The sequence below is a fragment of the Plodia interpunctella genome, chromosome 5, assembly GCF_027563975.2.
Source record: "Plodia interpunctella isolate USDA-ARS_2022_Savannah chromosome 5, ilPloInte3.2, whole genome shotgun sequence".
Lineage (NCBI taxonomy): Eukaryota > Metazoa > Arthropoda > Insecta > Lepidoptera > Pyralidae > Plodia > Plodia interpunctella.
In genome coordinates this window covers 1,539,046-1,551,526 of record NC_071298.1, presented here as the reverse complement: position 1 = coordinate 1,551,526, position 12,481 = coordinate 1,539,046, and the positions used below count along the sequence as shown (strand labels likewise).

At 35.7% G+C, this 12,481-nt stretch overlaps 1 protein-coding gene across 1 annotated transcript; it reads left to right on the top strand.

Moving 5' to 3' along the window:
* Window positions 1-200: 200 nt before the first annotated feature.
* On the top strand, window positions 201-4,345 carry LOC128669788 (uncharacterized). The gene is made up of 2 exons (XM_053744901.2): window positions 201-642; window positions 2,671-4,345. Exons 1-2 carry the CDS (start codon window positions 465-467, stop codon window positions 3,264-3,266), a joined length of 774 nt encoding a protein of 257 aa, XP_053600876.1. The 5' UTR covers window positions 201-464; the 3' UTR covers window positions 3,267-4,345.
* Window positions 4,346-12,481: the final 8,136 nt, after the last annotated feature.

Genomic DNA, 12,481 nt, shown 5'->3' with positions numbered 1-12,481 from the left:
GGAATAGTTAATTATTTCTAAATAGTTTTAAGAAGATCTCATTTTATTCCATTATATCTCACTAAGCTGCTATGCCTAATTTAAAATAAAAAATGTATCTCTTTTGGGATATATGAATAAATATAGTAGTTTATAGAAAGGGACGTTATTGCGGCTAACACTTAGGTCTTTATTGCCGCTGTTTTGTATTAGAACAACTGCAACCTAAGGGCATAAACTGCGTTAAGCGTGCCTCTCGCGTGTCCATACAAAAACGACCCGCGCGTGCCCATGCGCGTGCACACGCTCGTGAGCCCGTCGCGTGATACTTCCGTGCAATGGAGCACGCATGCACGCGACGTGATCACGCATCACGTTGGACGGGTCCACGCGCGAAGCCCGCTAGCGGGTGCACGCGCGTGCTTGTTCAGTTGACAGCGCTATCTCGAACCGACCGCACGCGCGTGCCCGGCCCATAACAAAAAATGACAAATTTTGATACAGAAAGGGTAATTGTTGAAGTTCAGTGTCGTCCTGCCATATGGGACCAATCAAGCGAAATATTTAAAGACCGGGACGCTAAATCAAAAGCATGGCTAGACATTTGTAAAGTACTGTTTGAAAATTTTGATGACTGGAGTGAAGCAGAAAAAAACATACAAGGTAAGTACCTACACTCTTTTTTTATTTTATAATAACGTAGGTTAGGTAAACTATTCTTTGCGCCTAATTTTTATTTTTAATAATCTATGCAATTAGTTATATATAATTAGTTATTTCAATTGTATTTGTGTCAATTAAATGTTTTCAACAATTAATCCAACTATAAAATTAAAACTCGGAATATTTACAATAATTTACCTATGTAAATATAAAATCATGCTTATATTCAAAACTAGTGCAGAGATACTGCGTATTTCTGAACATTGTGAAATTCGTGTGAACAATGTCCCATAATATTGGTATGGTTTTATATAATTATTGCTCGATAAATTCCAAGGTTCTTTCTTTCGGCCACGCGGTCGCCGCCATTTTGCGCGTCACGAGACAACCAGTATGTTCACGACTGCGAGCTTCACACTACTTCACACTATCGGTGTATTTAGGGTTCAAAATCATTTTAGGGCAGAAACAGTGGATCGGTAGGTAAATAAATAAAACAATTATCAACTAAAATATTTATTATATTGGTTTTAGAATTGGGCTAGTAACTTTGTAAAATAAGCGTGCGTTTTGTAGTTTTGTAGGTTTTTCTTTGACATCTCTCAACTTTAGTTTACAACAATCTTAGTTATTTGGTTACATCCTATGATTTTATATAACTAGATTAGTTATACGCCCGCTTTCAAAGGCAAGAGCAATGGAAGGTAATTGCCTACCATGCAGTTAGTCACGCTCCAATCGGTGTCGCGTCTACATGTGTTTGAGTACCAATAATATTTTAGTAAAAAAGATGCCTACTTGTGTTTTTAGACACTGTACAAACTACACATCACTGGATGTGTAATGAAAGAAAAAAAGTTTCATTTTATGCGTAATTACATAACATTTTACCTATTTAATGTAAGAATACTGAATTTCTTATAATTTTCGACTGTCATGGCGGCGCAACTGGTTACATCCGATGAATTTAACAAATAAAATCATTAGGTATATTATTAAAATATGCCTGCTATGTTAATAAAAAATGTGTGGTAAAAAACCGTGAAAATTCAATTATTGAATGTACATAAATTATAAAAAAGCCTTCAATAAATACTGCGATCTTGCCATGACAGCTGTCCGTCTGCAACGAAATAATCTGCGAAGTTATCGCGTAATGTATACGAATCTCTGTGGGTATTTCCAATTAACCCCCGAACTGAACGTATATGGTCTGGTATAATGACAATATCATGAAAGTCATTAATTTGACTTCTTGATCTTATAAAATTATGCAAAATACAAATTGTTTTAAGAAAACAAATTGCTTTGTCTTTTCCAACGTTCAATGGACGATGGAGTATGCGAAATTTATTAGCCATGATACCAAATGTACACTCAATATAACGTCGCGCTCTCGTTAACCTATAATTGAATATTTTTTTTTTGTAGTTTAAATCGAGAGCTCGAGCATATGGCCGCATGACATGGCTAGATAACCCAAATGCTTCATCTCCTACAATAATATAGGGCAAAGCTGCGGTTGCAGCAATGTTGGTTGGTTTATCATTGTGTATTACGGGCAATGCTTTGGCAGGAGGAATATCTATTAAGTCATTGTTGATTTGTTCGTACAATCGGCTTTGTGTGAAAATTGCGGAGTCAGATTCTTTACCCTGCACTCCCACGTTTATATAGGTAAACTCATAGTTGGCGTTACACATTGCAAGCAGTACAATAGAATAGTAATGCTTATAGTTGTAATAGAGGGAACCACTATGTGGAGGTCTTATAATGCGTATATGTTTTCCGTCTATTGCACCTATGCAGTTAGGAAACTGGGCTTGCGTTAAAAAACCTTCCCATAGCGCACGGGAAAATTTTGGTATACATTCTTCCTTTAACCTTTCAATTATAATTTGACAAACTTCTGTTACTATTTTTCTGACCGTGGTTAGTCCTGTCTGATACGCCAGATGAATATCGACGAAGGTATGTCCACTAACTAAATATCTGTAATAAAATAAAATACCTGTGTTATTGTTTCAGTGAAAAAGCTGCAGCAAAGATGGAAAACTGCAAGAGACACTTATATAAGAGTGAGGTCTACTAAAAAAAAACTTAAATCAGGCTCCGGTTCCAGGGCAAATAAAACATACATTTACTATAACATGCTGTCATTTTTAGATTCAAACTCGAATACTCAAGGAGAAGAATCGGCAGACAATTTTAATCAGTCAGTAGAGCAAAACGCGTCACCGAGAACTTCACAAAATAATACGATTATTGAAGAAGATTTGATTAATGTACCTAGCACCAGCTCCAGCGTTACCAAAGAAACACGATCTTCCAAGAAACGTAAGTGCGAATCGCCAACTGATTTCGAATTAGAGTTGTTAAATTGCGTGAAGAATAACACTGCAGATAATATGGACGAAGACTTGAATTTTTTTAAGTCATTATTACCAACTGTAAAAAAATTGAGTCGCTTTAAAAAATTATTATTTCGTACGAAAGTATTAGAAGCTTTAATTGATATTGAAAAAGAAATGATTATTACCATTGATGACCTTTCATTAACGCAAAATACGGTAACGAATGATTTAGAATCCTTAAATGTAAGATCAGATACGAACAATGAATAAATAGGTAACAAGAAAGACTTTGAAGATTTGATTAAGACTGTTTAATTATTAAGAACAAAAGAAAGAGAAGAACATGAAGAACTATTTAAGTTAGTAAAAAGCGCAATTTTATATTTATATTTTTCTGGTCTCATGTGCAATTATTATGATATACAAGGGCATTCGCCAAAAGTTTACAAGCCTTGAGGTGTCATGTTCATAAGGAAAGAAACGGGGTCGATTCGGACACTTTTATCTTAAACCCTATTTTGGGGTCAAATAAAAAAGTGTATCAATAGACTATCCCTTTTTTACTTAATGGACCTTTTTTTTGAACCTACTCATAACATTGCTCCTTCATATGTCCTCTTCTTAAATTTAATCTTTTATGTAGTAAACTGTGATTATGATTGTGATGATAAATAAGAATTTAAAATAATATTAGTACCCGATCTAGTAATAGAAGGGAATAATTAATAAGGGAAATATTCATATGTAAAAACTTGCAATCAATATGCGTCATTATAATTAATACTTTGTAAGGTAGGTATATTATTATAATTAAGACATTTAGACTTATTGTACTGTTTTAACTGTTATTGTGTTTTTTTATTTTAAACTTGAACCTGTGATTTTATTAGTGTATTTCAAATGAATAATCAATGACTAATTGTAACGTAGCGTTTATGCAAGACACTGTGATGACTGTTGTGATTAAGTATATAAAAAAATAAGTGAATAAGTAGGTATAGATAAAAAAAACGAAAAAGATAAAACTGTGTAATTTAGAAATAACAAAATATAATTAATAAATATAAGAAACTGTGATTAATATGATGATTAATAAGTGTGCGGTTATGTGTTTCGGTCCTAAGAACAGAGTGAACCACATCAAGAAAAACATTTTAAGCCATATTCAGGTGTCACTGCCGAAACAATAAGAACTTCTTCTTCTTTCTTGCTTGATGTGGCTAAACAGTAATGTGACTTACATAAATTGGCAAAAAATATGAGTGTTCTAAACTTTTGTTAAATAATGACTGTTTTTTTACATGAATAAAGATGATTATTAATATCGAAATGTCTTTACTTACCGCAATGTCATTGCAAATCGTTCCATTGGTGATACGATTGACGTAGATTTCAATCGTAGATTGTTAGTCTTCAAATAGGGCTCCAGTTTTGAATATAATTCATCATAGACTTGTAATGAAACTTTAAAATATTTGAAAAAAAACCTTTCATTTTTTCTTAATATACCAAACTTCACCACGAATTCCCCGCACAGTAACCTAGATTCAACGAACGGGCTTACTGGCTGGCGTCTTTTTTTGGCAATTCGTCGTCGCCGTCGTCTTGATAAATAATACAACATTAATTTATCCATTATTACTTATTCGACTGTACACCTCCAACGTCAAAATTGTACTGAGAAAACTGCGTACGCGGATGCACGCGCCGATGCCCGCGCATAAGCACGCGAACGTGCTCACGTGCGTGCACCAGAAGCGTGGCCCGCGACGTGCTCACGTGCGTGCACACGCTTAACGCAGTTTATCCCCTAAGTGCTAGCCGCCATAAGGTCCCCTTTAATTTGGACGACCATATAGGTATAATAATTATTTTAAGAATTCAAATGATATTATATACAGCTAAAGGCTCGTCTAGTCTTTGCGTGTTCACGGTAAAATGTCGCAGTCATAAGACTTCGCGTAAAATGTTGACCATTAATCAATCTACGAACAATTCGCTGATTAACAGTATGTCTCTGAATGAATTCTGTCGGCGAATCGTTCGTAGATGAATGGTTCTGTCGTTCATACGCCCGATGTCGAAACATTCTGTCGACGAAATGTTCGTAGACGAAGCAATTGTCGGAGAATCGTTTCAGACTCAAATAAAACGGAAAAATCGATATGTCTTACCAGACATACGGTCTTTACTTAAACAGACGTACGGTTTAACTTAAAATTCAGGGTAAACCTGCATCGATGAATTTAACTGTACTCGCAAAAATCTAAGCTGCTTCTAGCTCAAACTTTATAGCATGTGAACGTGTTTGGTTTACGGAATCTCTTAAAGTACATTCAACAGAACGTTAGATCATGCCATTGCATTTTCACCTCTATCACCATCGCATAGCCCCTGAGCTCGAGTTCCCTGGGACACGACAAACGATTATTTGCAAAAATATATTTTGTCGAATTGCCGACACTGCAGAAATAAACGAAAAAAAAAATTGCACACAATTTGTTCTAATATTATGTGACGACGGGCGATGTCTAGTATTTAGTTTCAATAATATATTTCTTGATTTTTGTAGTGAAAACTTCTTTAGCGGAACTTCTTTAATTTCTCTGCAAAGCGGAACACAAACCTTCACCCCCATTACAGTAATTTGGGGGTTGATTTAAAAAAAATACCCTGTCTATGAACGGGAACCTTTAACTATATGCATAGTAAATTACATAAAAATCGGCCCAGCGGTTTGGCCGTGGAAGCGGAACAGACAAACTTTCGCATTTGTAGTATGAATTCTTTGAACAATAAAGAATTGTAAATCAGTTTGTTATTTTGTATATATTTAATACACGTTTGTTTGTTCGTAATATTCTAACTGTACAAATAACACATGATGTAAATACAATGCACATACATGTATTCTAGGATACATGTTTAAACAAAGCAGTTGATAAATTGCTCCTACTCCCATTTGGCGGGAAATGCTTGCCACCATCGCCGTGTTTGATGCGGTGAGCGGACATTTGTCTAGCAAATGTTATTTGCCATTGCAAATGACATTCCTCATTTCCTCATGGCTGAGGCTTTTGGTAAGTGCGCGGAATCAAACATGGAATCATCTATTAATGGAGTGGTTCGCCATTGCATTCTCTATTTCACACAAAAGTTAATATTTAACCAATGTGCAGGTTGTTTTCCTTACGATGTTTTCCTTCACGAGGGAAGCGGGTGATGGTCTATGAAAACTACTAGTATGTGAGTCAGATTGGTATACAATCGCATGTGCCACGAGTAGGATTCGAAGCTGAGACCTTTCGATCCACATCGACTTGAGTTTTAACCATTGCACCACCTCCACTTCAGACAATGACATTTAACATAGGTATTTGTAAGTATATACGAATATTTTAGATTATTTTAAATGACACTTTAACCGGCAGTTTACAATAGTTATGTCTGTTTGCAATAACTTAATTAAACCTAGACCACCTAAACCTCAGGAATCACACTATCTATTGGTAAAAACCGCATGAAAATCCGTGGAATAGTTTTTGAGTTAATCGCGAACAGACAAACAGACATACACGACAGAGGACTTTGTTTTATAATATGTAAAGAAAGCTAAAGATTATGAGTATGTTGATACTTCCTCACGCCCAAACAATTGGGTAAATTTTTATGGAATTTGACATTTTAATCCCGAAAGTACGCGATTGCCGCAGGATTTGGTCAAATATATTAGTCAATACAAAAAGTCAATATCGGTTTATAAAGTACACGGGGCTAATTGTGCTTGAAATCGAAAACGTATCTTTAAAAAATAATTACTAATTTTAACTAATTACAACGAATGATGAATTAAATTAAATAAAGTATTTGTTATAATATTGTTATTGACAAACATAGCATGCCTGAAAGGACAATCTTTTAATGTATATACAAACATATATATTAGGACAAATCACACAGATTGAGCTAGCCCCAAAGTAAGTTCGAGACTTGTGTTATGGGATACTAACTCAACGATACTATATTTTATAACAAATACATATATAGATAAACATCCAAGACCCGGGCCAATCAGAAAAAGATCATTTTCCATCATGACCCGACCGGGGATCGAACCTGGGACCTCTCGGTTCAGAGGCAAGCACTTTACCACTGCGCCACCGAGGTCGTCAAGATTCGTCGTCAATTTAATACAAGAAAGTTTAATACAACGGTGGACTTATCCATCTCTTACAGTATTACAAAATAATAATATATTATTTTGCACTATCCGCTACTTTTCGTTCCATTGTGGTACTATATGAAAAATCATCCATAGAAACTTTTCCATTTGATCACATGTAAATAAAATATAAAACATTTCAGGATTCATTTTGTTTTAACATTACATTTTCTGTAAAAGGTTTTTTCTGTACCTACTTTTCTATACGCCATCTTGTTAAATATTCAGGGGGTCTCGGCCAAAATGAAAAGATATGATTTTGTACGTTTTTGTCAAATGGAATATGTTGAAAATCAATTCAATTACCATAATTTTTAGAATTGTCGTTATTCATTGCCGACATTGTAATGTTTAGAAACGTATTTTTAATAAATTATTTGAATTAAACTATCATCGAGAAAAATTCAATCAAACCACACCTAGAATTCCATTCATATTATTCAAGATTAGGTATACGGTTCCGTGTAAAATTCATCGAGGTAAGGGCTGTTTAAACCTAACATGTCGGTCATAACCGAATGATTTAACCACAGGACCTCTAACCGCTTGAGTAATAACGTAGTATATAAACATTATTATACGTACAGAACAGGGATAGACTTTTGTACAAAGGTCGTCTGCATGAGTACCGCATTCTCGTCTATTTCTGTCGTCAAACAGCAGCGCTTGCATTGTTGTGTTCCGCTTTGAAGGGTGAGAGAAGCGGTGTGATTACAGGGCACTGTGGTAAAAGATCCGAAGCTACAAAGTTGGCAATACCCATATGATATCCTTGGTGTTGCAGGCGTTGATAGCCTATGGTGGCCAATTACCATTAGATGCGCCGCATGCCTGTTTCCTTGCTTAGTAGAAAAAAATAACCGGCCAAGTGCGTGTTGGGCCACGCACAGCGTATGGTTCCGTTGTGTTGGAAAAGTTATAGTAGAATACAGTTCGTCGGCCGATTACTCGTAAATATATAAAGCCAACTTAGTACCCTAAAATTTTGATTTTTTCAATATTTTATTTGACCATTTTGTCGGCGTGATAAATGTGTTCATTTAGATCATATACGACTAGATGTTGCCCGGGGCTTCGAACCCGTGGGAATTTTGAGATGAAATATAGCCAATAGCAATGTTGGATAATGTACCTTTCTAAAGGTGAAAGAATTTTTGAAATCGGTTCGGTAGTTTCGAAGATTATCCGCCTCAAATATACAAACTCACAAACGCTTACCTCTTTATAATAAAAGTATAGATAGACGAGCATGGCGAATCTTTGTCTGTAGGACTACGGAATCCTAAATAAGAACACTCAACCAAAGGCTTAAACGATCCTAACAAATGGCCAACGGAGATACTGCGTCTACGACATCAAACGCTACGCTTTGTAAGCGTGAAAGCAAATCCATTAACTCTAATTAATTAGTGTGCAGTACACTGGGAGTACACAAGGAATAGAGATGTATCTTTGTTACTGATATAATATATATATACATAATTTTATATATAGATATATTGCCAACTATATAATTAGCCATAATCGTGACGAAGTATGTTGTGATTCTACTAGAACAAGACGGTCTCACTTGCTCCATTAACAAACTCAAGACTGGATAATGGAAGGATAAACTGGTCTTTCCTTAAGTTTAGTTTTAGCTTTTTTTGACCAAATATGTACTGACCATAATCGTCAATATTATTCGATTTCAATATATCACGCTACGTTACGATACGTTTTCACGTACCACGTTTTTAACCCTTACGTGAAAGACAGAGTCAAAAGTTAAGTAAGGCTAGATCGGTGGAACTGAGATTCATTGTGGTGATAGTTTGATAGTCTAATCGCCTGTGAAAATATCTCTATATACCTATGTATATTCGGTTGGCAATACTGTAACTCAAATTTTGAAGCAGATATCTGTAACCGATTGAGCTGAAATTTTGTACACACGTATTTGACGACCTCGGTGGCGCGGTGGTAAAGTGAGTGCCCCTGAACCGAGAGGTCCCTGGTTCAATCCCCGGTCGGGTCATGATGGAAAATGATATTTTTCTGATTGGCCCGGGTCTTGGATGTTTATCTATATATGTATTTGTTATAAAATATAATATCGTTGAGTTAGTATCCCATAACACAAGTCTCGAACTTACTTTGGGGCTAGCTCAATCTGTGTGATTTGTCCTAATATTTATTTATTTATTTACTTTGATTGATAATGCATTATTATGATTAAGATAACATGACGGTGCACCCAGGAACGGCTTTAGATGATCCCTCATCAACACTACTCTACCGTTTACTGCACAAACATACATTTCTTGTCATGCATTCAATACAATAAGATCTCCCTGGCTGATAAAAGCTTGTATCAAAAATGACATATTTGTACGAAACTTTTTTCATTTCATCATCAGTATATAATAAGTCTAGGTTTTTCACTCGAAGCGTAATACAACATTTTTAAATGTTAGGAAACTGAAAAGTTTTTATCGTGTACTCGTATGCAACACTTCTAACAATGACTAGACTAGTTTCGTGACGGCTTTGTATTTGACGACCTCGGTGGCGCAGTGGTAAAGTTCTTGCCTCTGAACCGAGAGGTTCCGGGTTCGATCCCCGGTCGGGTCGTGATGGAAAATGATCTTTTTCTGATTGGCCCGGGTCTTGGATGTTTATCTATACTGTATGTATTTGTTATAAAATATAGTATCGTTGAGTTAGTATCCCATAACACAAGTTTAAAGTAAGTTTGAGACTTGTGTTATGGGATACTAACTCAACGATACCATATTTTATAACAAATTCATATATAGATAAATATCCAAGACCCGGGTCAATCAGAAAAAGATCATTTTCCATCATGATCCGACCGGCAATGGAACCCGGGACTTCTCGGTTCAGGGGCAAGCACTTTACCACTGCGCCACTGAGGTCGTCAAACTCAATTATGACTCAAAAATATTTCTGTGAAGGTCTGATTACTGAATTTGTCTTTGTCTTTATTAACACAAATACCGAAATAACATGAAATAATTTACATCTCGTAATTTCTAATATAAATACTAACCAATCCACTACACTATTACAATAATACTATATAACAATATGAATTCTATCTGTTACTTTTGTCGCCTCAGCACCTATCGCTATGTGCGTCCTTTTAATTGCAATAAGTTTTAGTACACGTTTCGGCTAGCATTACGCCACGCGTGCTCCCAGATCGAAGCAAAGGTGATCCGTTAAAAGCATTATCAGTTATCGTTAAGCATTTGTTTTATTATTTAGTAATTATTATCATTTTATCAATCAACCCGTGTAATATTGTGTGAGAGACAATACAGCAGTTTACGTTGAACTTTCTGGATTTTTACTTATCACCTATCAATCAATCACCAAGCACCAGCAATCACACGTACGGTTCAGCATAGGCCAGGCCCGTACAGTATCTCAGAAATGAACCTGAAATCCATGTAATCCTAATATTAGACGTGTCTGAACCCTCAATCTCAGCACGGATTTGATTTCCGATAATTCCTTTGTGCTCATAACCAACATTCTCAATAGTCACCCGTATCTCAAACTATGGTTGTTATAATATTGTATGTTAGATTCATTTGTTACGTGTTTTTTTTTAATTTGAAATTTGTGATACAAAATTACATAAACCTGAGCATTACTAGCACTCTCTCTCTCTCTCTCTCTCTCTCTCTCTCTCTCTATTCATATTCGTATTCCTCATAGCTGAGGGTCGTGATTTTTACGTGGAATAAAACACACACAATAACTTTCTTGGCAATGTGAGTTGTGGGAGTGGTTTGCCATTGCCATCTCAATTTCACACACAAGGTGATAATCAACAAGAGTGCTCATGACGTTTTCCTTCACCGGAACCAATTGATTGACGATGAAAATACTATACTATACATTATAAGTCCAATTCGACTTATAATGTATATACCAAACTTTAGAGTACTTTTACGTAACTTTGTATCACTTCATAGTCGTATTCCTCATGGCTGAGGGTCGTGGTCATTACGTAGAATGAAACACACACAACAACTTTCTTGGCATTATTAATGGAGTGGTTTGTCATTGCCTTCTCCATTTCACACACAAGTTAATAATCAACCAGTGTTCAGGTTTCCTCACGATGTTTTCCCTCAGCGGAAGCAAGTGGGGGACTATGAAAACTACTATACATGAGTCAAATTACTCGTAGTATACAAACTCATGTGGCACGAGTAGGATTCGAACCAGGGACCTTTCGATCCACAGGCGGGCGTTTTAACCATTACACCACCGCTTCCATTTCTTATTAAATTGAACTGTAAGTTTGTATACTAGTATACTTTAAGAGAACTGGAATTTATATATTACACCGTTTTTTAACCCCTGACTACGAAAGGAGGGAAGGACATGAGTAATAAGTTTAACATAGTGTATTAGTATATATCTTAGAATGTAATCGAGAGTGTTCTTAGCTATGTTAGCAAAATGTATGTTCAACGGTTAGGAAACTGGCTGCTCCTTTCCAGCGGATGAGAGTTTGATCCTTTGGACGAGATATAGCTGGCATCCTGCCAACAACTCAGGAGTTTTCCAAAATTTTCAATTTAATTTAATTTAATTTAATTTAATTACTAATTGATACGACGAATCATTGTAAAAATAATATTTGGCGCCATAGGTACATACTGGACGGATTTTTGTATGGCTTTCATCAATTAGATAGTGTAATTTTTGAGGAAGGTTTAGTGTGTTTAATTTATTATGGTTTTACCCGAGCGAAGCCGAGATGTGCCGTTATCATAAACAAAACATTTATAAATAATACAGACAGAATCACACAGACTGTACTAGCGCCAAAGTAAGTTTGAGACTTGTGTTATGGGATACTAACTCAACGATACTATATTCTATAACATATATAAATATAGATAAACATCCAAGACCCAGGTCAATCTGAAAAAGATCATTTTTCATGTTGACCTGACCGGGGATCGAACCCGGGACCTCCAGTGTAGCAGTCGGGCCTGATGACCATTAGGCCACGGAGGTCGTCAATATCTTTCAGTATCATGAGTCGCATATTTATATAATTTCACTATATCTCTTTTATATTGCCATAAAATTCAGTTCAAAGAAACTGCTTAGTGAGCAAAAAAATTCTTCAATAAATGGACAAATCTGGAACTTTGTATGACCCACAAAAATTCCCTGGACACATGCCAAAAGGATGTACAGCCTATATCATATTGAGCTGTCCAAGTTTGTTAAA